At 46.6% G+C, this 27,087-nt stretch overlaps 2 protein-coding genes across 3 annotated transcripts in view; both read right to left on the reverse strand.

Annotated features, from left to right (window-relative positions):
* Window positions 1-8: 8 nt before the first annotated feature.
* On the reverse strand, window positions 9-8,209 carry TMEM140 (transmembrane protein 140). Of its 2 annotated transcripts, none has more exons than XM_075498390.1 (4): window positions 6,084-8,209; window positions 3,930-4,024; window positions 3,191-3,306; window positions 9-2,369 (listed from the first exon to the last, which is right to left on the reverse strand). In XM_075498390.1, the coding sequence occupies exon 4, from the start codon at window positions 2,341-2,343 to the stop codon at window positions 1,738-1,740; it is 606 nt and encodes a 201-aa protein (XP_075354505.1). In that variant the 5' UTR covers window positions 2,344-2,369; window positions 3,191-3,306; window positions 3,930-4,024; window positions 6,084-8,209; the 3' UTR covers window positions 9-1,737. The 2 variants fall into 2 exon arrangements, with proteins under 2 accessions (XP_075354505.1, XP_075354495.1); XM_075498380.1 differs by having other exon boundaries at window positions 3,906-4,024.
* A 6,465-nt stretch (window positions 8,210-14,674) lies between these two features.
* Window positions 14,675-27,087, reverse strand: part of AGBL3 (AGBL carboxypeptidase 3) — a 29,441-nt gene continuing 17,028 nt past the window's right edge. Inside the window, 5 exon segments of the mRNA XM_075498405.1 lie at window positions 14,675-15,880; window positions 17,158-17,366; window positions 18,637-18,685; window positions 22,912-22,969; window positions 24,752-24,820. Of these exon segments, the coding sequence (XP_075354520.1) occupies window positions 15,621-15,880; window positions 17,158-17,366; window positions 18,637-18,685; window positions 22,912-22,969; window positions 24,752-24,820 (645 nt within the window). The 3' untranslated portion in view covers window positions 14,675-15,620.

Below are 27,087 nucleotides of genomic sequence, written 5' to 3' on the forward strand. Positions count from 1 at the left end.
GGCCATGACAGGCGCGAGAGCCTTTATTGAAATGAAGAATCAGTCAAACCAGCATCACAAGCCATGTCCCCAGCAAGACTGCAGCAGGAGAGAAAATGGACCCTCGTGTCTGAAGGGGATGGGGGGGAAAGCAGGCGCCTGTTTGTGTGAGGTTACAGACATGGCATGGAGCAGTGCTGTCCACCGCCACGGCGGAGAGACCCCATCCAGTGCTCTGGCTGTGATGCCCCAGCTGGGGCACTGCACCCCGGCCAGTGGCAGCGCTGGCCCTGCTCCCCAAGCACAGCCTTGCATGGGGCGTGTGTTGGGCTGGGCTGGCTCTGCAGTGAGCTGTCCTCGCACAGAACCAGTCTCCTGGAGACTCAAAGTCTGCTGGGGTGCTGGGCTCAGGGCCATAATATCAGTGGGGACAAAGCTGGGGCTCTGCACCAAAATCCTCTGCTTCCTCGTGGAAACCCTCCTGGTTAGGGCTGTGTTCAGTGTTCAGCAAGTTGTTAGGCTGCCCCGCCAGGGCCTCTGCTGCTGCTGGGGTTGGACGTGGGCCACTTCACCCTAATGAACTACAGCAGTCACTCCAGATATTATTCCAGCAGGTGAAGTACAGGTGCTCCTGCTGAAGAGAGTATTTCCAGTGCACCTCTGGGGCTGCCACTGCTGCGATGGCAGTGTGAAGCCGCAGCTCCTCAAGTCACGGTTGCCTCAAAGACATCCCTGGTTAGTCCAGGAGGTGGAGAATGAGCAGAGTCTCTTTGGACAACTCCAAGAAAGGAAGCCTGTTTGCTTCTCTGCCTGCTTGTGCTTAGGCTAGATATGGCCAGAGGGATGTGTCCACTGTGTGCTGGTTCTGATGTGTCCCCTTCGCCTTCCTCTGGGTCAGGGCCAGAAATGCTGTCACTTGGATGTTGTGCCCCAGGCTGAGGGGTGTGTTACACGCTGCTGTTTGTGGGAAGCTGCCACGCTGTGCTGTGGGTGTTGGTGCCTGCTGCCCGGTTGCTGCAGGAGTGCTGCCAGCTGGTGGCAGCAATGACAGCCGTGTGCCAGGGCATGGCTGGACATGGGCCTTTGGACTAAGGATCAAATTCCTGCCAGTGACTAAAGCTGTAGTGGGATTACTGTTTTAAATTGGTGTCGTGGTTTAACTCCAGCCAACAACTAAGCACCACACAGCCACTCGGTCACCTCACCGGTGGGATGGGGGAGAGAATTGGACGTGTAAAAGTGAGAAAACTCGTGGGTTGAGATAAAGACAGTTTAATAGGGAAGGCAAAAGCTGCGCACGCAAGCAAAGCAAAGCAAGGAATTCATTCACTGCTTCCCATGGGCAGGCAGGTGTTCAGCCATCTCCAGGAAAGCAGGGCTCCATCACGCGTAACGGTTACTTGGGAAGACAAATGCCATCACTCCTAATGTCCCCCCTTCCTCCTTCTTCCCCAGCTTTATATACTGAGCATGACGCCATATGGTATGGAATAGCCCTTTGGTCAGCTGGGGTCAGCTGTCCCAGCCGTGTGCCCTCCCAACTTCTTGTGCACCTGGGCAGAGCATGGGAAGCTGAAAAGTCCTTGATTTAGTATAAGCACTACTTGGCAACAACTGAAACATCTCTGTATTATCAACAGCGTTTTCAGCACAGATCCAAAACACAGCCCCATACTAGCTACAGTGAAGAAAATTAACTCTATCCCAGCCCAAACCAGCACAACTGGGTTATCAATAGCTCTTGCATCTTCTTCACTGTCAAATCTCAATGGGCAGGGCCTTCTCAGTAAAAGGGCTTTGATATGGGTGTGTGTGTTTGGCCCAGCGGATGTACATAGTGGCAGTGAGAATCTGGAGCAGTAGCAGAGCCTGAGTCCCAACCAGTGCCAGGAAGCCCCCAGTGAAATCAGAGGGGTGAATCCACTGCGAGGTTTGGAAAAGAAATGTACCCAGGCCTCCAGACAGGATTATCACCTGGATGATGAGTATGATGAGGATCATCTTCCAGCCCTCTCTCTCCTCTGTGCACTTCACATGTGCAACAAAAATGGGGTAGAAGATGCTGAAGACCAGGCAGGCGTACACACAAACCCTGGGTAGCGCCATTCCTGGTAGGCTGATGCCCATCGCCTGCAGGTGCTTGTACTCCAGGCACTGCAGCTCCCTGGCTGTCCCATTCCACAGGCAGAAGTTGTAAAAGCCGATGCGTTTGTCAGGCAGGTTGACCAGGTTCCCGGCTTCCCACAGCAGGGCGTAGAGCATCAAGGCCAAGGTCCCGGCAGCCTCAAGGAGGGTCAAGGCACAGAGCAGGTGCCCGGTGCACCTCTGTTGCAGCAGACCCATCCTGGTGCCTGGCTTTAGCATGGTAAAGCCTGCTGCGGGGACGCCCGCTGCAAAACATGAAGGGGGGGACCCCTTGGTTTTTGCGTGTTATGGCACCCTTCCCAAGATGCACTCTGAGCCTGTGTCACTGAGGTCTCGGGACTCCCCTTGGAAGTAGAGCAGGACCGTCTCAGTCCTGCCTCTGACTGTGCTGCGCGTGTGTTACTGGGTTGAGGGGGATGCATTTTTGGTTACAGCAGAGGTGGCTTAATGATGTCTCATGCATGGACCAGCACTGGGAGGACAGGGGATGAGAGTAGCGTTGGCTCCCGTAGCCCCGCACATGCCTGTTGCACCATGGGCTCATGTTGGACAAAATGGGCATTTGTCAGCAAGGTGCAGTGCTGGGAGGGGAGCAAAACCCTGCTGTCTGATAAGGAGGTGGGTTAAGAGCTATTCTGGGAGAATGCTTTTCTTTTGGTTCTGGTCAGACAAGGACATCCCTTGTGATCTTTGGAGGACTGAGTAAAACACAGGCATGACAGGGTCTGAAGTGCAGGACTCCCCCTGCCTTCCTGCCCCCTTTCCCCCCCATAGCTCTGGGACACCCGGTGCCATTGATGCCACCCATTGATGCCAGTCGTTTCCAGCATCCACATGCCCCCAAGACCCTTGCATGCTCGTACATTTCTGGGCACAGCAGGGCTGGTCGCCCACAGCCCTGCTCCCCACTGAGGCTGGCAGACGTGGTGCTCCTCTGTTCTGGTTGCCTGAGGACCGATGCCCCCTGCAGACAGGCAGCTGTCCACCACAAAGAGGCACCCCGGACCCGCCCGCAACCACTCGCCCTCCTCTGGGGCCCGGGGCCATGGGTGCTACGGAGACAGACCTGCGATTGCCGTCCTCCTCGCTCCTCTCTCAAACTGCTTGGCAAGCCCGACTCCCTGCTCTTCTCCCAGAAACGTGGACTGTCCTCAGTGCCCTCTTGCAGGCTTCTGCTTTGCTCTGAAAAACAGGGCAGCGGCATCAGGAAGGGGTATCACTGTCAGCAGAGCCATGCAGCATCGCAGCACTGGCCACCTGGGGCACAGAGGCACAAATGCAGGGCAAGGAGCTCAGAGACTTTGGCTTCAAGCTCAGCCTCCGGCTTGAGGCTCTGCAAATATCCCCTCTCCTGCCTTTGCCAAGCATTATGTCCTGTGAATCATTCACCACCTTCCCTCAAGAAGTTCATGACGTCGCTCCTGCTGTCTCCCCTCCACTGCCCATTGCCAGTGGTATATCATCCCGATGTCCTGGATGTCGCAGGCCATCACCCCACAGCCGCTTGTGGATTTGGTACAGGCTCTGAGTTTTTAGAGTGCCAGGAAAGACCCCACCCAATCTGTACCTGGTGCCTGGCTGCACTGCTGGTGACTAGAGACCCTTCAGCATCCCCCTCCCACTCCCTGTCTCCCTGGATACTTGGGAGTGGGGCACCTATGTTTAAGATGCACAGGGATAAAGCTTCTCTGTCCCAAACTTCTCCTCCTCCACACAGTCATAGCCAGGAGGAGCACACACACACACAGCATGGAAGGGGGTCACAGCATCCAGACACCGACCTGTTCCCTTCCTCTGGTCAATACCTCACTTCTTCTTGTAGCTGCCCTTGGAGGTCTTCTTCACAACAGGCTTCTGGAGAGACTGGAAGGTCACATGGAGGATGCCCATTGTGCCAAATCTACAATGAAGACACAAACGGCCAGGAAAATATCTGTGCTCGGACCCAGAGAGTGCTGCAGAATGAGGCGTCACACACGTGTACTTTCACCAGGGTTTGTCTTGCCCCTGGTATTGCCTCTTGGTTTGTCTGTCTTTACACGGGCTCTTCCTGCAGCCAGGCATTGCTGCTCTTCCTCTCCCTGCCCCACAAGGGCTCACACCCGCCCTTGTGGTCAGGTCATCCTGCCTCACCGCCCTCAGAGGGAGAACAAGCTGCGCTTGCTGGGGGCTTTTGGTTAGCTGACCCGGTTAGCTGACCCTGGGGATTTCTGTCGGAACTCAGAGCTGGGACCGGTACAGCCCAGGTGGCTCCTGGCCCTGCCCACCCACCAACCCTTGCTGTCGTATTTCTTTAGACTGGTTTCCTGAGGAAGGCAGGCTTGTAGAAACACGGGCTTTTTGTTCAATCATCTCATGTTACCTTTTTCTACCCCCCCCCGCCCCAAATATAAAAGCAATTCAAAATTGTCCTAGTTGCACATGTTTACTAGAGAGGGGCCAGAGAATTAAATTCCTAGCAGGTTTGTGGAAACACATGGCAAGGGTGGAGGAGAGCCACCTCAGAGACCCTGTGGTGCTGTGTGATCTCTGCATGTATGAGGGCCTGGGGAAACCCCATGGTATCTCTGCCCTCTCCTCTGCTTTGAGGCTCATGTCTATAAGGACCTATTTTCTTTTCCCAGCAATGCACCTCTGTTCACTCTGCCAAATTGCAGGCAGATTTGTCCCTCAGCCTCCTGCTGCCTCCCCAGCCCAGCCCAGCAGGTAAATCCCTGTCCCCAGGTGTGACTGTGACAGGGACAGAAACTCGCCTGGTGCGGGTGAGCGCACGGCTGGCCTGGGGGTGAGGTATGGTTTGGCAATGAAAGCCGAGGCCTGGCGCCCCGCCACCAGCGCAGCCGCAGGGACGGCATTCGTTCGTGAGCTCTGCAGCTCAGCCCTGAGGCTGGTTTTGAGGCAGCCTGGCTGAGAAGCAGGGGATAAACAGGAAAGAGCTGTCACGCGGTGTCCAGCTGGGGCTTTTCCCAGACTCCCCCAGACCAGTCCTCCGCCTGTAAGAAGGCGCCTGTGCCTTTGGACGGGAGTCTGTGCCTCTGCCTCAGAGGTGCAAGCAAGAAGGAGGAACCCGAGCGTGGCACAGTGAGCCCCAGGCTGGCTTCAGCCCCTCGTTTCTGGGCAGGCATCGCACAGATGTGGTGCTGCTGGGTGAAGCACGGGACTTCACCATGGGAGAGCTCTGTGTCTCAGTCTCCTGGGCAGAGAGAGGCTCCATTTGCACAGCTCAGGAGCTCCCTGGGGTGTCTGTGTGTTGGATGGGGCTCATAGGGACCCTCTGTGCTGCTGGGACTGCACGACCCTTCCTTCTGCTGGCTCGTAGGCAGGTGAGCACCTTCCCAGGCTGGGGCTGTGCCTTCCCCCCAGTGAGCTGCTGGCTGAGTGCCTGGGCGAAGGCAGGGGGATGGGGAGGCCACGGCACACAGCTCCGGTGCAGGACCTGGCCTCTGTGCAGGGACGAACATCTCTGTGGAGCCACCGGACCCCAGTGCAGTGAGCAGGCTGAATGCAAAGGGGCGAGGGAATGGGCATTTTCTCTTGCACTGAAGAGCCCCCCCAGAAGACTTGGCTTTCCTGCATCGCCCCTCCCCGGCTGCTGGGGGGAGTAATGTCATGCAAGATATGCCATGGGAAAGGAAAGGAGCTTTGGACTTGGCACCTTTCCTTCAAGCCACCTGCTCCCCCCCCCCCCCAATCCCTCTTTCCCCCTCAGGCAGGATTGGCTGCAGGGAAAGCACAGGTGAAGAAAGGCCACTGACAAGCTAAGGATTGCTGGCAAACAGAAACCAGCCAGCGGCACATGGGCCAGACTGCAGAGGAACTGCCCCAAAAGTGTCCCACAGCTGGGGAAGGACCTGCTCCCTCCCAGACTTTTGCACCCTGCAGCACCACTTCTTCTCCTGGCAGCTCCCCCCGCTGCCAGCAGCATTAAAAAGGTGGGGGACCCAGTGGAGGGTACTTACGGGCTGCCCATCTGGCTGGGTGCGGAGCTGAAACACGCTGGAGAGGGTCGAGGTGCCGCCCTGGCAAGCTGAGCAGATTTGTGGCTGCTGCTAGGTCCTGTGCTGGCTGGGCTCTGACACCACAGCCCCTGTTGTGTCACGAGCAGCTGCCTATGCTTTCTGTTTCGTTTCTGAGGCACCATGGGAGCCTGATGCAGTGCTCCTCCCTGATACTGCATCATCTAAATATAAGCAAGAAGGAGAGCCAAGCCCAGCCACCGCTGTCCGAGCCGGGGGCAGGTTTGCACTTTCTCCTCCCAGCTGTGCTAACCAACGTGAATAACTGACCAGGCTAAGCTCACCCAGGAAAGTTGTGCTACTGGAGTGGCTTGGGTGTCCGTGGGGGCTGGGATGAGTTTGTTTTGTTTGGACACTTCTGTAGAGGTGACTGACTGTCCCAGTGCTGACCCCAGTACCGCAGTGCTGTCAGAGTTCACTCACCACTTTGCCCTTCCTGCACTTTGCCTGCTGCTCTCCTCCCTCTGCTTCCCAGACCCAGCTTTGCCCAAGCTCCCCCGGTTGCCTGCAGACGCACTGCCTACGCAGGCACGGCGCAGGAGAAGCAGTAAGCTGCCTGCTGTGACAGGAAACCTGTGAAACCTCGAGTGATGTAAGGGGCAACACTCTCCTTCCTTTAGTCCTCCTGGCCAGATCCAGAACCGTTTGTCCTGTGCTATAAGCAGCCTTGGTGGTGGGTCTGTTAGAGAGGTGTGTGCTGGGGGGTGATACGTGTGGGACACCTAGCCATGAAGCTGTTCACAGAGTCCCACCTAGTAATTCCACATTTAGGCATGGTCTGGAAACCTCCAGGTGGTACACAGGGTGTGAGCCTGTAATATTGGCCCTCACATGCAAGAGCACAAGGGAGGTGAAAGAAAATATGGGAGGAAGCCCTAAGAGAAGCTCAATGGATAGAGCCATCAGGCAGGTGGTGGTGGGGAGGTGCCTTCCTATCTGGCCTGTGTGCGTGGAATAATTTTAGCATTGAGAAAGACAAGGATCTGGATCGAGGCGGTTCAGATCACAGATGGCTTGGGCAGGGGTTGTGGTGGGAGAAATCAGGGACGGGGGTGGAAGGCTTGCAGCAAATAAAGCCTAGCAGACCATAGCTGCTGAGCTGAATGTGGCGATTGGTGGAGACACAGAAGGAAGCCTTGGGGCTGAGTATGGCCTTCATGTAACATTGGGGCTGCTGGCTGGGAAACTGAGGTATGAGCAGAGACCACCGAGGCAAGACCTATGTTCCAGTGAGGAAACATGCGTTGGCAGGAGGCGTGTTTGTGCTCTCAAGAGGGGCGGTCATGCGGTTTCACCTCACGCCACTCACTTTTCTGTCATTCAGGAAGGAAAAGGGTGTATGATTTGGGTCTGGTGATCAGGCAACCCCTTAGGTGACCTCAGCACCGCAGAGGAGGTTGCCATTTTGCTGCCGCAGGCAGGAGGTACAAGCAGCTCCTTCACAAACATCCTCACTTCACACTGGGGTCCTGTTTGCTGGGACAATCAGGATGACTGGCACAGTGGGTCTGCTGCATCATGCCACAGCACTTCTCCCTCGAGGCACTGTCCTCCTAGATACGTGTCTGATCCCCTTCCAATCTCCTACTCTTCAGTCTTCATGAGTGTGACAGATGGCCACACATCCTGGCTTTAGCCTTTGCACACACCTCCAACTCTCTGGCCTTCTCTGCACTGCTCGAGCAATAAATCCACCGTTTGGGGATGTTACTTTTGGAGTGTGGCATCTTCCTGGCCAGAGCTGGTTGCCTGATTGTGCACCTATGGCAGAAGTGCTCCTCAGTGTTTCCCGAGGAGCCTTGTGTCTCCTCCCCTGCAGGGTTTCAGTCTCTGCTGCTTGTAATGCCTCCTGGGATGCCAAGGCTGCAGCAGGGAGAGGTACAGTCAACCTCTGTCTCAAGACTTGCCCTTGGTACCACTGACCTTCTTATTCTGGAGGCCTCCTTCCACATCTTTGGCTGCCTCTCTGGCAGGTAGTTTCCCTACCTTCTCCTTCCAGGCGTTTGGGCAGGGAAAATTGTGCCTGAAGGCTGGACAGGATGCAATATGCCCTGCTGTTCTCCTTCCTAGGGATATTTTACAGGTGTCCCTTGGCTGCCCCTTTGGCTTCAGATGCTCAAAGCCTTATCTGATGATGGAGCAGTTGGGGATGTCAGGTGTGATGGGTGTGGGGTGGGCTAAGCAGGGGGATGATCATCAACATGTCTCATGGAGAAAGAATGTGAAGGGAGAGGAGAAAGAAAGCAGGGCTTCTACATATGTGTGCCTGGAGGTAGGAGATATTGGATGGATGTTTGTACTGCTGGGGCCTGGTGTCTGCGGGTGGGAAAGGAGAGCACTTCGCAGGACCCAGCTTCCACTAAATTCCTGTGTAATCATTTCTTCCTGGAATTGTTTCCTGAAATAGAAATGTAAGTTCTTGTGGGCTTTAAGGAGATGTTCACGTGGCTTTACAGTGGAATGAACTGCTCTGCAGCTCTTGGTTTCTTGTGGTGCAGTTAAAGCACACACAGCAACACTGTCAGCAGTTCTAGTAATATTAGCAATCACAAGTAAAGCATGAGATGAGCTGGGACTTTCAAAAGTGTTTTGCTTACTTTATGTCTAAAGGATTATATGTGCGCAATCAATCCTTTATATCACTTATCTAAGATTTCAAAGTTTAGCATGCTATTAGTCACTTACCGAGGATCTGTTGCGGCAAGGAATCTCTCAACCTCGAGGAGTAACCTTGAGAGGCGTCCCTGCTCAAGGGGAGATCCTGGAGGGCAGCCCGCTGCTGTGCAGGAGAGCTCAAAGGGCTCTTGGGCTGCTCACTATTTATGGGGGTAAGATGACTGACTCATAGTCATATTTGCATGCTGACCGCAGGTTTTAGTTTCTTGGGTGCGTGCACAACACAATAGCCCTAGGCACAACACAATAGCCCAACACAGGCTATTGTTGGGCTAATAGCCAAACCCTTAGGCTATTGTGTTGTTATCTGTCTCCTGAATCCACTTTGAGCCGATGGTGACCAGATGTGACCAGATAATCACCACTGGTGATTATCACCTAAGCAGGGTTGCAGGAGATAAAGGTCGGGGGCGGGGGAAGCACACCATCACAGGTTGTTGTGACCCAAGTGCGGGACCCGGCACTTGGCCTTGTTAAACCTCATACAATTGGCCTCGGCCCATCGATCCAGCCTGTCCAGATCCCTCTGTAGAGCCTTCCTACCCTCAAGCAGATCAACACTCCCGCTCAATTTGGTGTCATCTGCAAACTTACTGAGGGTGCACTCAATCCCCTCATCCAGATCATTGATAAAGATATTAAAGAAGACTGGCCCCAAAACTGAGCCCTGGGGAACACCGCTTGTGACCGGCCACCAACTGCATTTAACTCTGTTCACCACAACTCTCTGGGCTCAGCCATACAGCTAGTTTTTTACCCAGTGAAGAGTACACCTGCCTAAGCCATGAGCTGCCAGCTTCTCCAGGAGAATGCTGTGGGAGACAGTGAAAAAATACTGAAAGTGCATATCAGATCTCTTAAAAAAAATCAACACAGTGAAACATCCAAATTTTATCTTGGCCAGTTCAGGCTCAGTAACTGGCTGAGGCTGATACAGTTACTTACTGTAACTCTACCTCCCATTACAGTAAGTAGAGTTACAGTAAGCAGAAACATCGCTGGACATCAAGCCATTTACTCAGACGACTAGTTGTGGGGATTAAGAGTTTCTTCATATTGAGCATATTCCAACGCACATGCCCACCTCCCCTTCTTCATCTATCGCCTAATAAAGGGTATTTGGGGAAAAAGATAGTCTAGGTAGCTCCCACTGAAACCGTTCCACTATGCATAGAGCTGTAAATCAGTAAGTGAAGGTGCCAAAGGCAATGTGATTATTGTGTTTTGGTAAGCATGCAGCTCTGACCTGTTCTCAGTCCTAGTGTCTGTTCCAAGGAAAGCAAGCGTTTGACATTCAAATGACACTGGACTAGAGTCATAACAGACATCTCCAGAACACGAGTACTATGTCGAGCCCCACTGGTGAAGCAACATGGGTGGGAGTGGGAGAGAAGAAGAGCTGGTGCCACCCAACGGATCGTGACAGGTGATACGTGTTCATGAGCTGCTCAGCTACTAGTGCTCACTGCAGGGTGGCTGGCTGTGTAAGAACAAGGTGCCCTGGGGCATGAGCAGTGCCAGCACCCAGGGAAGCTAGAAGTTCAGTAGTGTGGCAGCCTCCAGAGCGGTGGTGCCACTGCGTTCAGGTAGCAGCTGAACAGGGGTCCAGGGCAGGTGAGATGAAAATATCCAAGTGACAGCAACCTTTGGTCTAGAAATTGTTTCCTCTCAGGTACATATATAGCATTTGCCTTCACTACACCCCCTGCTGATAAGACATCTCTGGAAGAGCCTGTTTTACAGGCCGTGGGATAGTAGTCCAGTCCAGATCTAAAAAACACAGTAACAAAATATTAAGAGCCAGGATTTTTTTTTTTTAACCTCCCCTTGTTTTTTTTTTTCCCCTTTCCTCTAAGTAATGTCAGTTCCAGGAAAGCCTAGAAGAATGTGATCTGTTAAATTTTTACCCTTGGGTATGGTACACAATAGCTAGGAACAAACAGCTGCAGCTGGGGAAGAAAGTGCCTTAAAGTCACCCAAGATCACAAAAACATTTAAAAATGCCTTCTTTATTAATCTCCTCTTTGGCAGGCAAGCCCTCATCAGTCATAACACTTAAATATACCCAACTGTACTGTACTTAAACTGTAACTAGACTGCCTGTCCCACAGAAGCCAATTACAGCTGTAGTGATCTGTGCCCAGACTTAGAGGCTGGCAGAGGGGGAGTGACTTCTAATGTCACCTTTCCCTCCATACTGCAGGTGGCTGATGTATCTTCTTTCTCAAGACATGGATCTCCAGCATGTTGGCTGGTGTGACGGCACCAGCCCCGGCACCGACGGCAGGTGAAGACCACATCTCCTGAAGTGGCAAAATCACTGCTGCAGCCCAGGCCCCTGGCCTCTCTCTCAGCATGACCTGACCCAGCAGATGCAGCTTACCAGCCGGCTGTGGACCAGGTTAGCTGCAGCTGGCTTTAGTGCTGCACTGCAAATACCTTACCTGCAGGGTACGGTGAGGCAGGAAACTACTGGGTAAGGTCCACGAATCAATGGGTGAGGTGAACCAGGTCTGACAGTCTATGGGGAGGCATGTCCCTTGGACATGAATAATATTTACAACAGTTTGAAGCTCCTTTTATTCTAAATGAAGAGGTGCTTTATACTGTTGATACAGAATTTAATTAATAATGTTTAACCCACCTGGCCAAAATAAAGTAGGGAAGGCAAAACACAGGAAAACCTTCCAATTATATTTACATAGGTTTAAAAAATACATTAAGAACAGAGGATCTCCTCAATCAATGAATCCAGTCCTCTCCTTCCTACAGGCACATCCTTCCTACAAACCCTTTCACGAACCAATTATTCATCTGTTAGTTTCTAACAGCTACCATGCTACTTTGCTTTACTTTTTCCTGGTTAAGTTCTCCAAGACAAAAACAAAGTAGTCATAAGGTAGAATAGTCCTGGGTGCATGTCTGAGAAAAACAAGACAGGAATTCAGAACCAAGCACAAAGTCATTACTAAAATATACTGCTACAGCATGACATTGTTAGATTTTCAGCACCCAAAGTGTGAAAATCACATGAATAAGGATCGTCCTGGGAATAAATTCCAGTGTCCTTCATGTAAGCAGAGAATAAGTAATACGCTCTCACATTCCTGTTTAACTGATCTGTGATAGCTCCCTATGAATCTCTAAATCTCACAGATTTATATGAAAACACAGATAATATGTAGGACTACTTTAGGATTTCTCATCCAGTCCTCACTGAGGAATTCTAGATCTCTGCTCATGAAAACAATGGCTGAAGTACTGTTCTGTATAATTTGCTGACATGACATCTGGAAAAGATTTTAAAACTCTTGTATCAATGAAAAGAATCCTTTTTTTTCTTTTTGTGATTCTCAGAACATTTCATGAGGCTTGTTTAACTGTGTACGAGAGGTCAGAACTGAAGAGAAATGTACTATTGGCTTTGCAAAATTTTGCCAGTAATACGAGCTGTAAGAATCTAAGAAAAGTGACACGATGCTGTAATTAACACTGGTCAGAGGTGTTTATTGGAATAAATAAAAATGATAATAATGGCTAAAATCAATGAATGCTGACTTATGGCACTGTGGGATAAGAACAGGTAGCTTTCTATTCAGGACATTTCTACTTGGCTACTTTCTTCATAGATTAACTTGTTGATTTTGTGTGCTTGATAGTGGGCTGTTTCGTGGCTTTGTGGGTGTCTGCAAAGCCACAAAGTTTGACACTAAGCATAACAAATTCCCGTGCTTTTCAGTACTCTGTCCACAGCAGCATTTTCTATTAACACTCTACCAAAAACTCTACCAAACCCTATCCTTAAACTCCTGGATTGAAAGAACTCTACATTCCTGTAAGAAGCCTATTCTGTTTTAATGTGAAACATTAACATTACAAGTTTATGAAAAACAGATTTTTAAGGCCTGAAAAAACCACAGAGCACTTCATAATTCGTTTCGCCTACCATGAAAAATAGGCTAGCGATTTAATTCAGTTTTCTGTGGACCCTGTTGTAGACTGTGTGTTTGACTGAAGTGGGACAGAGAACCCACTACATCTCCTTGAGTTTGCACTGATGGGCGTTCTGAGTCCCTGCTAAAACATGCATCTCTCATTTCTCATGCAAATTTGTCTGTTATCAATTGCGGTCACAGCTTCTCATGCTTTCTTTTTCATGGACTGAGGCTCTCTCTGCTACTTTCAGCTACTCTACTGAAGAACATCCTTGTATTTTAGGAGACAATTTTCATCCCGTAAAGTCTCATTTCATCATGAAGTGGCTGAATTCTCTTAAGTGTCACGACAAGAGGTTGTCTCCAGTTCTCACATACTTTGAGGGTTCTCTTTTGCATTCTTCTTTTTTAAAAAATTATTTAAAATAACGATGACACCAGAAGTAGTCAAAGTAATTCAGTATTAGCCTCAAAGAAGTTCTACAAAGAAGTCAAGATAGCTTTTCCCTCCTTCTGTTTTCACATAGGCAAAAACTGTATTTGTCTTCATGGCAGAGTATGAAGATAACTCATGCTGAGCTACTTGTTCACTTTAACACCTAAATCTTTCCCAGATTTCCTCGTGCTTGCAATGACACAAGTCCTCCAGTTCAGTTTCCTTAGCCTCCACATTTGCTTCTTTGTCTGCACTGAAAGCAGAAAGTTCTGGTTGATCCCAGTTTTCCACAGGATTTGGGCTGCCTTGTTTGACTTCAATGAATGTTTTCTCCTCTAGTCTCTCTGGACCAAATGGGCACGTTATTACAAATGTGTATTAAAACAAATGTGTTATTACAAATGTGTATTAAAACGGATCGTGACAGGTGATACGTGTTCATGAGCTTCTCAGCTACTAGTGCTCACTGCAGGGTGGCTGGCTGTGTAAGAACACTCACTGCTGATAAATGATGGAGAGTGGCTTGGCAAGCTCCTTCGCCAGCTGCCTCAGTGCTCTCGGGTGGATCCCATCCAGCCCCATAGACTTGTGAGTGTCCAGGTGGCATAGCAGGTCGTTAACTGCTTCCTCCTGGATTATGGGGGGTTTATTCTGCTCTCCGTCCCTGTCTTCCTGTTCAGGGGGCTAAATTCCCTGGGTAATTCGATAATTACACCCAGGGAATTCCCTGGGTAAGTCGGTAATTCCCTGGGTAGTTTGATAATTAATTCCTCTATAAGGTACACGTCCACCTGAATCCACGTACATTTTCTGCATCTATGACATCCTTTAGCAAAGAGTTCCACAGACTGACTATTTGTGTACAGATTTTATGTCAAATGTTTTTGAGTGTAACATCTATTTGGTTTGTTGGTCAAAGGGGGGAATGATTTTCATGGCTTATGACTCTCCAGTTTCTCTACTGTAATGATCAAGGAATGGTGGCTTCAGCTGCTTGGTGCATAAGCCCTCTCCTTTAGAATCTTAGAGAAACTTCCAAATAGAGTGAAGAAGGAAAAAAAAGAAGGGGTGGGACTTAGCTCTTCACAAAGCTCTGTGATGGATGCACTCGACCTCTTAACCAAACTAGCAGTAGTTTGGTACAGGCTCCAAAGGAGGTAAAGGTCTGAACCGTGACCAGGCCAAGAAATCCTCTGGCCCCGATCTGTTCTCTGAAAACTCACAAAGAAGCTGAGTGGCACAGTGAGCACCGATGCATATGAGCTTGCAACACCGATCATGCGATTGACACATGAGTAGCGGGTGGCTTTTCCAAGACTCATTTATCAAGGAACAAAGAAAGTTGTGGGTACAAGGAGCATCATGCATATCTTTCCTATGGCATGTAATTTGACTACGAGCCAACCACTTTATCTGTAAATATGACAGGCAAAGTGAGCCTTCTTTGAGCTCTCCCTGCTAGGCAGTGTGGCTGCATGGCGGTGATCTCGCCTTGAGCTGGGACACCTCTCAAGGTTGCTCCTCGAGGCAGAGACCTTTTACCAATGGCAGATCTTTGGTAAGCGACAGATATCGCGCATAACCTTGTAGTATGGTAACATTGATTTTGCCTTGGTAATTTTAATTGCATGCTGAATTGATAAATTTTGCATATATAACCCCTTAGACATAAACCGTTGTCCAAGTCTGAGACTAAGATTGGACCCAGCCACACCTAAGCTCCATCAGGAGTTTAGAAAGCAAGGGGGTCTACTCTGAACCTCGTAACTGAATGGGAGGGTCTTCCTTACTCTTCATATTCCTTCCATTAGACATAAACTGTTGTCCAAGTCTGAGACTAAGATTGGACCTAGCCGCACCTAAGGTCCATCAGAAATTTAGAAAGCAAGGGGGTCTCTTCTGAACCTTGTGACTCAACGGGAGGGTCCTCCGTACCCTTTTGTATCCTCGGTCTGTGAATCCCTTTAACTCAAGTGTAACCCAGTTTTCCTGTGTATGTTTCTTCCATGCAGTAATTAATAGAGTGAACCTTTGCCATCAAACTTTGTTAAGTCGCACTTCTACAAATCACATTAAAACCACTTTTGCTAATACCTTTGATGGTGATTTTTTTTTAAGCGATCTAAATCACTCATTCATGACAAGCTCTTTCTAGAAGTGGAGTCTGTCTCACAAAAACAGTATATATTGTTTAAGACAAATGATACTTTATACTCAGGAGAGACTCCCTACTAAACTGGTTTAGAATTTGGGATACTTCTTCATGTGGCGAAACTTCATGTGTACATTAGCCAATGTGTGCAAACTATTTTTCAGAAAAAAAAGAGCAAGAAGAATTTTGATTTCTGCAGGTATCTACTCCCTTATTCGTAGAGTCATAATCCATAACCAAAGTCTTGGGAATTGTTTAAGCAAATCAGCTACATGGCACTTTCATGTGCCTTCATTGGCTGAAGAACTGGGGCTCCAAAATATACCCCGATATTTTGCAGCATGTTGTCTGTTCTTTGCTTCGGGCAGTAACGGCAGAGAGAACTGCAGTGTGTCTTGTGCCTGGCAGGATTTACTCTTCCCAAAATTTACACCTTGGCTTGCCGTCTTGGTTTTCTTGGGCCTTGTGCTTTTTGAGGGGAGCTTCCCCTTCATTTTTCTTTCTTCCTTTTTTGAATTGCTCCTTGCACTACAATCACGACCTGAGCCAAAAAGGAGGAAAAAACATATACATATGAACTACTATGGAGTTACTACTTACTAAAAAAGTACATGGCTTTGGTTTCCTTCACAAGAAACTGTGGTATTATGGCAGAAACATTTCCTTTACTAAAGGAGAGCCACAGCATGATTCAAAATCTAGTACTAAAATGTGGAAACTTCAGCCATAGGCACAGGACCTGGTTTTATTGCTCCAGCGATATGATATTCTATTGACCCACCCTGGAAAGGCTAATTCCAGCACTTCACAGAATCAGACCATACATCCCTTTATGACATGCTGATACATACGAAAAGCAATGAACCGATGGCTAGAGCCTCTCCCACCTGCAGAAGGATAGTGAAGGGTCAGAGGCATTATCCTTTGCCATTAGGTTGAGATTTTCCAAGCTCTTTTCCCTGGGCTGTTCACAAAGAGGTTAATGAGCTTCTGGACCTCTAGTGTCTCATCTGGGAAGCTCCATGACACCAGTTCTGGTTATCTGCTACAGTGTATCAGCTGCTGCTGAACATGTGCCCCTGATCAGCTTTCAGGCCCTGATCAGGCCCCTTGATCGTGCCCCTGTACTCAGCACTGGTGAGGCCGCACCTCGAATACTGTGTTCAGTTTTGGGCCCCTCACTACAAGAGGGACATTGAGGTGCTGGAGCGTGTCTAAAGCAGGGCAACAAAGCTGGTGAAGGGTCTGGAGCAGAAGTCTTATGAGGAGCAGCTGAGGGAACCGGGGTTGTTTAGCCTGGAGAAAAGGAGGCTGAGGGGAGACCTTGTGGCTCTCTGCAACTACCTGAAAGGAGGTTGTAGAGAGGTGGGGGTCGGTCTCTTCTCCCAGGTAACAAGTGATAGGAGGAGAGGAAATGGCCTCAAGTTGCGCCAGGGGAGGTTTAGACTGGATATTAGGAAATTTTACTTCACTGAAAGGGTTATCAAGCATTGGAACAGGCTGCCCAGGGAAGTGGTTGAGTCGCCATCCCGGGAAGTATTTAAAAGACGTTTGGATGAGGTGCTTAGGGACATGGTGTAGTGGTGGTCTTGGTAGTGTTAGGTTTACGGTTGGACTCGATGACCTTAAAGGTCTTTTCCAACCTATACGATTCTGTGATTCTGTGATTCTATGTAGGAGTTTTCCAGTATTGCTAATGCACTGCTACCATCTCTCTTATGTCTTTCAGTACCTTGAGATAGCTAGACCAAGAAACCCACCAAACAGAACTAAATCCTATTCTTTGGTGTATTTTGAATAGAACGATAACTGAGAAACCTCTTAAATATTGAAATGTCTTCTCTGCAGACTTGGAGACACTTTTGCCATTGTGTTTCTTCATCTTCTGGGAGACCAGATTAAAGCTGGCTGAATGGAAATTTTCTCTTGTGGATAGGATCGTATCACAGCACACACTTTTTCCTGCCTCCTGTGGCACAGATGGCTTTTCATGATTGCCTTTAGCATCATGGGTGAGACTTTCAGAGCTAAAACACACAGAGGTCAGGCCAGAAACTATTTTATCTCCACACAAATTCACGACAACTTTCATAAAGATGACCGCGCAGAATAGAAAATCCTTACAGGTAAAATTCCTGCTACTTTAGTCTGAAGCATTTCCTAAGAATCATATGAGGGAAAAAAAAAGAAAAAAAGAAAAGAAGTAATTTACTGTATTTCAAACTACAAAAAACCACAATGCCATCATACTATCTTAAGGACACTACTGCCAATATCATGTAGCCACTATACCCCTATCCCTTCTGAATCAGCCAGAAGTACCCATCATAGAAGCAGCAGAGGGTTACCTTATCATCACAGAAGTAAGGACAGACACCAAAGACATTTCCTTCCTCTTTTATCAGGGGAAAGTCTAAAATTTTCAAGCCTGTGTAGCAAAGTCTGAGCTGTAAGGTGCAAAGCTGGGAGTCCTTGAAATCATTTAGTGTGAATAAATTAGTATGTATTATTTCATAAGGTGTTTGTGGCAGGATCCGCTGCAATCCAACTAGCTAGCTAACTCCACTTTGCTCTGTTAGCCAACAACAGCCACATGTATGCTTGGCAAGACACAGACCATTTTATGCTATCAGGAGGTGGGTACTTATGAAAGTAATCAGCGATCGTCAGTGTTACTGCCACGGGGCCTTGCACACCCATAAGAGTGTACAACCTTCATCGTTCATCACCAAAGCACCAGAACCTAGAAGTGAAGGGAATGCACTAGCAATGAGCTATGCACCAGCACCATGACAATATTGTGACTTTAAGATACTCAACCATTCTAAACTGTTTTGGACTGTCTGTGCCACCTAGCCTGGCTTGGCCTTTATTTTCTCACCTCTGCCCTGTTTCTTAGTAGCTGCATAGCCCTATCTTCTCCCTCCCTCCCACAGCAGCAGCAATCATCCCTTCCTCCAGAAAAGCACCAGATCAGTGCCTGTGCACCGGTGAGTCTGGCAAAGCTGGGGAAAGGAGCTTCAGCTATGTGCTGAAGGAGGGGGCCTGGTGCTCCAGATGAGATGGAGGAAAGAGGATTCTCTGCTTCTCTAATATCACTTTCCACTGCAGTCTCAACCATGGGATGAAGTGGCCAAGGACAGCTGTCTAGTTTATGAATGAAAAACAATGAAGCACAATGTCAGAGGAGCATAAAAAGCAGGAGAGTGGATTGGTAGAGAAATCAGGCTGGGATCATTCCCTCACTCCGGCTGTGTGTAAAATGCTAGAAATCTGTAAAATATAATAGTATCCTACCTGAAATCCTCTCCTACTTGTTTGGCAGAGGCTGTAATTGGCATTTTTACTGTAAAAAGTAGAAAAAAGAAAAATACTGAAAGTGCATATCAGATCTCTTAAAAAAAAATCAACACAGTGAAACATCCAAATTTTATCTTGGCCAGTTCAGGCTCAGTAACTGGCTGAGGCTGATACAGTTACTTACTGTAACTCTACCTCCCATTACAGTAAGTAGAGTTACAGTAAGCAGAAACATCGCTGGACATCAAGCCATTTACTCAGACGACTAGTTGTGGGGATTAAGAGTTTCTTCATATTGAGCATATTCCAACGCACATGCCCACCTCCCCTTCTTCATCTATCGCCTAATAAAGGGTATTTGGGGAAAAAGATAGTCTAGGTAGCTCCCACTGAAACCGTTCCACTATGCATAGAGCTGTAAATCAGTAAGTGAAGGTGCCAAAGGCAATGTGATTATTGTGTTTTGGTAAGCATGCAGCTCTGACCTGTTCTCAGTCCTAGTGTCTGTTCCAAGGAAAGCAAGCGTTTGACATTCAAATGACACTGGACTAGAGTCATAACAGACATCTCCAGAACACGAGTACTATGTCGAGCCCCACTGGTGAAGCAACATGGGTGGGAGTGGGAGAGAAGAAGAGCTGGTGCCACCCAACGGATCGTGACAGGTGATACGTGTTCATGAGCTGCTCAGCTACTAGTGCTCACTGCAGGGTGGCTGGCTGTGTAAGAACAAGGTGCCCTGGGGCATGAGCAGTGCCAGCACCCAGGGAAGCTAGAAGTTCAGTAGTGTGGCAGCCTCCAGAGCGGTGGTGCCACTGCGTTCAGGTAGCAGCTGAACAGGGGTCCAGGGCAGGTGAGATGAAAATATCCAAGTGACAGCAACCTTTGGTCTAGAAATTGTTTCCTCTCAGGTACATATATAGCATTTGCCTTCACTACACCCCCTGCTGATAAGACATCTCTGGAAGAGCCTGTTTTACAGGCCGTGGGATAGTAGTCCAGTCCAGATCTAAAAAACACAGTAACAAAATATTAAGAGCCAGGATTTTTTTTTTTAACCTCCCCTTGGTTTTTTTTTTCCCTTTCCTCTAAGTAATGTCAGTTCCAGGAAAGCCTAGAAGAATGTGATCTGTTAAATTTTTACCCTTGGGTATGGTACACAATAGCTAGGAACAAACAGCTGCAGCTGGGGAAGAAAGTGCCTTAAAGTCACCCAAGATCACAAAAACATTTTAAAATGCCTTCTTTATTAATCTCCTCTTTGGCAGGCAAGCCCTCATCAGTCATAACACTTAAATATACCCAACTGTACTGTACTTAAACTGTAACTAGACTGCCTGTCCCACAGAAGCCAATTACAGCTGTAGTGATCTGTGCCCAGACTTAGAGGCTGGCAGAGGGGGAGTGACTTCTAATGTCACCTTTCCCTCCATACTGCAGGTGGCTGATGTATCTTCTTTCTCAAGACATGGATCTCCAGCATGTCGGCTGGTGTGACGGCACCAGCCCCGGCACCGACGGCAGGTGAAGACCACATCTCCTGAAGTGGCAAAATCACTGCTGCAGCCCAGGCCCCTGGCCTCTCTCTCAGCATGACCTGACCCAGCAGATGCAGCTTACCAGCCGGCTGTGGACCAGGTTAGCTGCAGCTGGCTTTAGTGCTGCACTGCAAATACCTTACCTGCAGGGTACGGTGAGGCAGGAAACTACTGGGTAAGGTCCACGAATCAATGGGTGAGGTGAACCAGGTCTGACAGTCTATGGGGAGGCATGTCCCTTGGACATGAATAATATTTACAACAGTTTGAAGCTCCTTTTATTCTAAATGAAGAGGTGCTTTATACTGTTGATACAGAATTTAATTAATAATGTTTAACCCACCTGGCCAAAATAAAGTAGGGAAGGCAAAACACAGGAAAACCTTCCAATTATATTTACATAGGTTTAAAAAATACATTAAGAACAGAGGATCTCCTCAATCAATGAATCCAGTCCTCTCCTTCCTACAGGCACATCCTTCCTACAAACCCTTTCACGAACCAATTATTCATCTGTTAGTTTCTAACAGCTACCATGCTACTTTGCTTTACTTTTTCCTGGTTAAGTTCTCCAAGACAAAAACAAAGTAGTCATAAGGTAGAATAGTCCTGGGTGCATGTCTGAGAAAAACAAGACAGGAATTCAGAACCAAGCACAAAGTCATTACTAAAATATACTGCTACAGCATGACATTGTTAGATTTTCAGCACCCAAAGTGTGAAAATCACATGAATAAGGATCGTCCTGGGAATAAATTCCAGTGTCCTTCATGTAAGCAGAGAATAAGTAATACGCTCTCACATTCCTGTTTAACTGATCTGTGATAGCTCCCTATGAATCTCTAAATCTCACAGATTTATATGAAAACACAGATAATATGTAGGACTACTTTAGGATTTCTCATCCAGTCCTCACTGAGGAATTCTAGATCTCTGCTCATGAAAACAATGGCTGAAGTACTGTTCTGTATAATTTGCTGACATGATATCTGGAAAAGATTTTAAAACTCTTGTATCAATGAAAAGAATCCTTTTTTTTCTTTTTGTGATTCTCAGAACATTTCATGAGGCTTGTTTAACTGTGTACGAGAGGTCAGAACTGAAGAGAAATGTACTATTGGCTTTGCAAAATTTTGCCAGTAATACGAGCTGTAAGAATCTAAGAAAAGTGACACGATGCTGTAATTAACACTGGTCAGAGGTGTTTATTGGAATAAATAAAAATGATAATAATGGCTAAAATCAATGAATGCTGACTTATGGCACTGTGGGATAAGAACAGGTAGCTTTCTATTCAGGACATTTCTACTTGGCTACTTTCTTCATAGATTAACTTGTTGATTTTGTGTGCTTGATAGTGGGCTGTTTCGTGGCTTTGTGGGTGTCTGCAAAGCCACAAAGTTTGACACTAAGCATAACAAATTCCCGTGCTTTTCAGTACTCTGTCCACAGCAGCATTTTCTATTAACACTCTACCAAAAACTCTACCAAACCCTATCCTTAAACTCCTGGATTGAAAGAACTCTACATTCCTGTAAGAAGCCTATTCTGTTTTAATGTGAAACATTAACATTACAAGTTTATGAAAAACAGATTTTTAAGGCCTGAAAAAACCACAGAGCACTTCATAATTCGTTTCGCCTACCATGAAAAATAGGCTAGCGATTTAATTCAGTTTTCTGTGGACCCTGTTGTAGACTGTGTGTTTGACTGAAGTGGGACAGAGAACCCACTACATCTCCTTGAGTTTGCACTGATGGGCGTTCTGAGTCCCTGCTAAAACATGCATCTCTCATTTCTCATGCAAATTTGTCTGTTATCAATTGCGGTCACAGCTTCTCATGCTTTCTTTTTCATGGACTGAGGCTCTCTCTGCTACTTTCAGCTACTCTACTGAAGAACATCCTTGTATTTTAGGAGACAATTTTCATCCCGTAAAGTCTCATTTCATCATGAAGTGGCTGAATTCTCTTAAGTGTCACGACAAGAGGTTGTCTCCAGTTCTCACATACTTTGAGGGTTCTCTTTTGCATTCTTCTTTTTTAAAAAATTATTTAAAATAACGATGACACCAGAAGTAGTCAAAGTAATTCAGTATTAGCCTCAAAGAAGTTCTACAAAGAAGTCAAGATAGCTTTTCCCTCCTTCTGTTTTCACATAGGCAAAAACTGTATTTGTCTTCATGGCAGAGTATGAAGATAACTCATGCTGAGCTACTTGTTCACTTTAACACCTAAATCTTTCCCAGATTTCCTCGTGCTTGCAATGACACAAGTCCTCCAGTTCAGTTTCCTTAGCCTCCACATTTGCTTCTTTGTCTGCACTGAAAGCAGAAAGTTCTGGTTGATCCCAGTTTTCCACAGGATTTGGGCTGCCTTGTTTGACTTCAATGAATGTTTTCTCCTCTAGTCTCTCTGGACCAAATGGGCACGTTATTACAAATGTGCGTACCATACTGCCAATAGGAACAAATATTTTTTCACCTCTCTGGAATTTGCCTTGGGTTCGTTTTTTCTCCAGTGAGATCGTTCCCAACCAGTAAAGCAGAGTGTAATAATGTGATGAAGACAGTTTAAAGAAAAGTGAGCTCTTCCAAATGCTGAGAGTGAGTGAAATCCCAGCCAAAGGACTCTGTACTTCTCTTTTTGGGACATACTCTTTACTGAGGTTTGAGATTATAGAGAAAAACTGGCTTATTGGGATTTTAGGAATTAAACAAACATGTAATGCTTACCTTTTTTCACTGGGTCAAGTACCTGAGTTACCTTATGTTGAGTTTCAATGCCTTGAGTCTGTGAAACAGAAGAGAAACACAAACAAAGTATTAGTATTATTAAGTTCCAAAAGACTGAATGACAAAAAAGTATTACCATCTTTATGATCAGGCACTTCATGGCTTGTTCAAGGAGTGTACACTAGATTAGGACAGGGGAAGCTTGGTAGGAGTTCAATAACTAGTGGGAAAAGAGTTAACATGTAAAGATCAGGCTTTTCTTTTTTCTTTTTTCTTTTTTTTAAGCAGAAGGCAAGCTAGACGTTCAGTATTTGGGCTGATGTTCAAAAGCTCAGAAAACTCAGCAACTTGTGTTCACTTGGCAAGCTGTTGGGCGCTCAGCATTATAAAAAATATTTAAGTTAAACTCCTTTTCATGAAAGTAGGAATGTAACATTAGACTCCGCTGTTTTCATCTAGGATTTTTAAGCGTTTGTCAACTACCACAAGGCTCACATTTTCTAAATAGTTATGTAGGATGCCAAACAGCAATAATGGAGAAGTGGTGTTTTTAAAAAAGATTAGATCTTATACCAACTGTTCTGACAATGACCTTTTAATAAACTTAATCCCATGGTAGCTGCTAGGCCAGCTAATGCTGACTACCAAATCACATACTCTTGAATGGTAGGAAGGGGCATGACGTAGCTTTACAAATATTGCCAGCATGAGTATTTCAGAGCTGGGGCTTGGTAATGATCCCCGAGTTAATTAAAATATTTGCTGCCTGTTTCCCTAGAATGTCCTGTGACCGCTCCCTTTCTCTTCTCTTCACAGCACTCTACTGGACTGGAAAAGACAACAGAAAATGTTTTAATGGACTTGGCAAAAATCTTGTTCAATGAAACTGGAAGTGAAACGGGTCCAGCTGAGGGAGCTCTTAGTAGTTTTGGAGAGTGAAGAAGAGCTGGTATAATCTCCAGTTCCAAGGAATATTCCTTGACAGACAGATCTGAATGTATCAAATAACATATTCATGAGTGTGTTGGTTTTGGCTGGGATAGAGTTAACTTTCTTCGTAGTAGCTAGTATGAGGCTATGTTTTGGATTTCTGCTGGAAACAGTGTTGATAATACAGAGATGGTTTTAGTTGTTGCTGAGCAGTGCTTACACAGAGTCAAGGCCTCTTCTGCTTCTCACACCACCCCACCAGCGAGCAGGCTGGGGGTGCACAAGAAGTTGGGAGGGGACACAGCTGGGACAGCTGAGCCCAACTGACCAAAGGGCTATTCCATACCATATGACATCATGCTCAGTATATAAAGCTGGGGGAAGAAGAAGGAAGGAGGGGACGTTCAGAGTTATAGTGTTTTGTCTTCCCAAGTAACCGTTATGCATGATGGAGCCCTGCTTTCCTGGAGATGGCTGTACACCTGCCTGCCCATGGGAAGTAGTGAATGAATTCCTTGTTTTGCTTTGCTTGCGTGCGCGGCTTTTGCTTTCCCTATTAAACTGTTCTTATCTCAACCCTCGAGTTTTCTCACTTTTACCCTTCCAATTCTCTCCCCCATCCCACCAGTGGGGATTGAGCGAGTGGCTCTGTGGTGCTTAGTTGCTGGCTGGGGTTAAACCACGACAATGAGACATAATTTTACCATTTTTTCCTGTCCCAGACTTGTTGATGTTAACGCTTCATTCATAGATGAAATAGACAATAAAGAGCAATGGGCATTCTAGGTCAGCAGCTTTTGGTGAGAAAATTGCTTGTCTAAAGTTACAGTGTTTGAATTAAGTTGTCATATATCAGTCTCTGGTCAGAAAAAGAGCACAACATGTTTCTACCGGGATGAAAAATACTCACATTTTTGCTTTCATGACTTCTGTCCTTAGCAATGCTGTGAAAAAGTTCTCCTGATGTTTTTTTTTTTTTCTGCACAGAAAATAGTATGTAAACATTTTGATTCATGAGGGAATATTACAGTTACAAAGAAAAAAAAAGAACTGCAAATAAACATGATAATCACAATGCCAGAAGGAACACATGTAAGCAAGCTGCTCAAGATTGAATTCCTTATACTGTTCTGTTCAGCAAATATTTATGAACCTGGACACAAACATATCATACTGACAAGGGACCTCCCTTCCTACTCCATTTGGCTTGTTTATTTTTAGTCTGGGAACCTGGAGAGCCAGGCTTTCTCAGTAGTACTAATTGCCACTGCTCTGTTTTTCCGATGTAGGGGCTTCTGAAAAGAAAGATTGGCATAAAATGCAAAAAGCTTGGGAAGCACTGGTCTACCTATTGAATCAAAGAAAGCATTAATAAAGCAGCCTGCATTATAATGTTTATGTACATAAAAAGAATATTAGCCATCAAATGTACATAAAAAGAATATTACCCATCAAAATATTAATGTGATGTCTCCTTCCAAATGACAGTTTGATTTCTCTAGGTAACTATAACAGTGCTGCTATTCTACATCTGAGGGCCATATAGTTTTCTGGGCAGAACATGAGCAAAGTGCTGTTGAGGGCTACGTACAGCCCCAGCATGAATTTCTGTGGAAAACTCTACTGTACCTGTGATATTCCTTGCTATTCACCTTTTTCAAATGCCTTTAAGAACTTCCATCAAGAACAACAACAGAAATTTCAGAAATTTTGATCTAATAACCTTAATTAGTCACTGAAGTAGATCCACATGGGAAAATGCGCATAATCATGAAAAGAACAAAAGAAAGAAACTTCTTGTAGGAATTGCAGTGTACTGTTCTTTCAAACTCATTTGATAAACTGTTGTTGCTTTCTTTACGTAGTAGCAGCATCACTCTGATGTGGTTTGCTCCCAGTATACATCCAGCAAAAGCACTTTAATTCATTGCATGAAAGATACATGAATGCAATTCATACAATTTGATCACATGAAAGATGTCTTTGCCTATGTTTCAGCACAGAAATTACAGAAGAGGACCTAGTGAAGCTCCACTTAACTAATGGTTTTGCAGTGTATACTGGCGTTTATAGGTGTTGGCAGGCATAACCTTACAGAATCAGGCTCTTAGGTGGCCAAAGCTGTGTTCAGTCCTGAACATGCTCATCCTTTCCTAAGACAGGCACATGATGGGATGGGCTCTATACCCAGAGGGATCTCTGCTAGAAAAGCCTCCTCTTTATTGTGTATTAAATTAGTGACTCATTTCTAAAGTGCAGTCACTTCTGAAATAGGGAGGTTTGAGTCATCACTTCAAGCTGTGGTTTCACAGACCACTGAGTTCTCCTAAGGGCTTCCTGCTACTGAAGGAGAAAGTCTCTTTTCCTTAGTCCTTGGTCCTGCCTCCCCCGCTCCAAACTCTGCCACTTTGGTCCCTGCTCCTAGCTAGTGTTTTCCTCCATTCCTTAAACTGGCTCTGATGCTCAAAAAATTTTTGTGTGAACTGATTTAACTCATTAACCCAGCAGAAAACCATCTCATTCTTTTTGCTGGGTTTGTTTCCCATCAGACTAGTGTATTAAACCAGGACACAGCAGGGACTGAACATCAGAGGGATATAAGTGGAAGGAATACGCAGCAAGGAATGTGGCAGGAGGAGACAAGGGAGGACAGAAAGTGACTGTTAAATGGCTCATCACATCATATGAAAAGTCTGTCGGGATGAGGAATATGCTAATCCATTATTTAGTACAGACCCTGAAGTAATTAGGCTTTAACAAATGCTCTTGTGTGGGTTCCGTATGACTATTCTCAAGTGTTTCTAGGAAGGCATCCCTGCCCTTCTTTGTTCTTGGCTGTTTCTTTTATGTATATTCCCAAGCAAGTCTACCAGGTTTAAAGGCTAAACTAAATGGACGAGAAACAATACCCCAACTTTCTGCAGTGGTCTTCTGTGTTTGTCTGGACTTCGGTTATCTAAAGCAGTGTTACCCCCCTGAAATTCTTTTTCTGAGTTTGAAAGTCCCCTGAAATCACAATTATCCAACAGGGTTCCACAGCTCTCATGTCATCTGGATAAATCTCATTATAGGGGCTTTAATCCCAATCCCTGGGACAAATACCATGCACAGATGTTTTGCAATAAGCAGTTATGAATGAGAGTTATGTGGCAGCCTGCTCAATCTACAGCTTAGTCACAGACATCAGGTGAACCCACCTGCCTTGCTTCTATGTACCATTTATAGACCACAAGGAAATAGGGTTTA

The sequence above is a fragment of the Mycteria americana genome, chromosome 1 (genome assembly GCF_035582795.1).
Source record: "Mycteria americana isolate JAX WOST 10 ecotype Jacksonville Zoo and Gardens chromosome 1, USCA_MyAme_1.0, whole genome shotgun sequence".
NCBI classification, from domain to species: domain Eukaryota; kingdom Metazoa; phylum Chordata; class Aves; order Ciconiiformes; family Ciconiidae; genus Mycteria; species Mycteria americana.

Excerpts from the sequence above, each read along its gene's own strand:
- TMEM140 (XM_075498390.1), bottom strand. The coding sequence starts at position 2,343 with ATGCTAAAGCCAGGCACCAGGATGGGTCTGCTGCAACAGAGGTGCACC.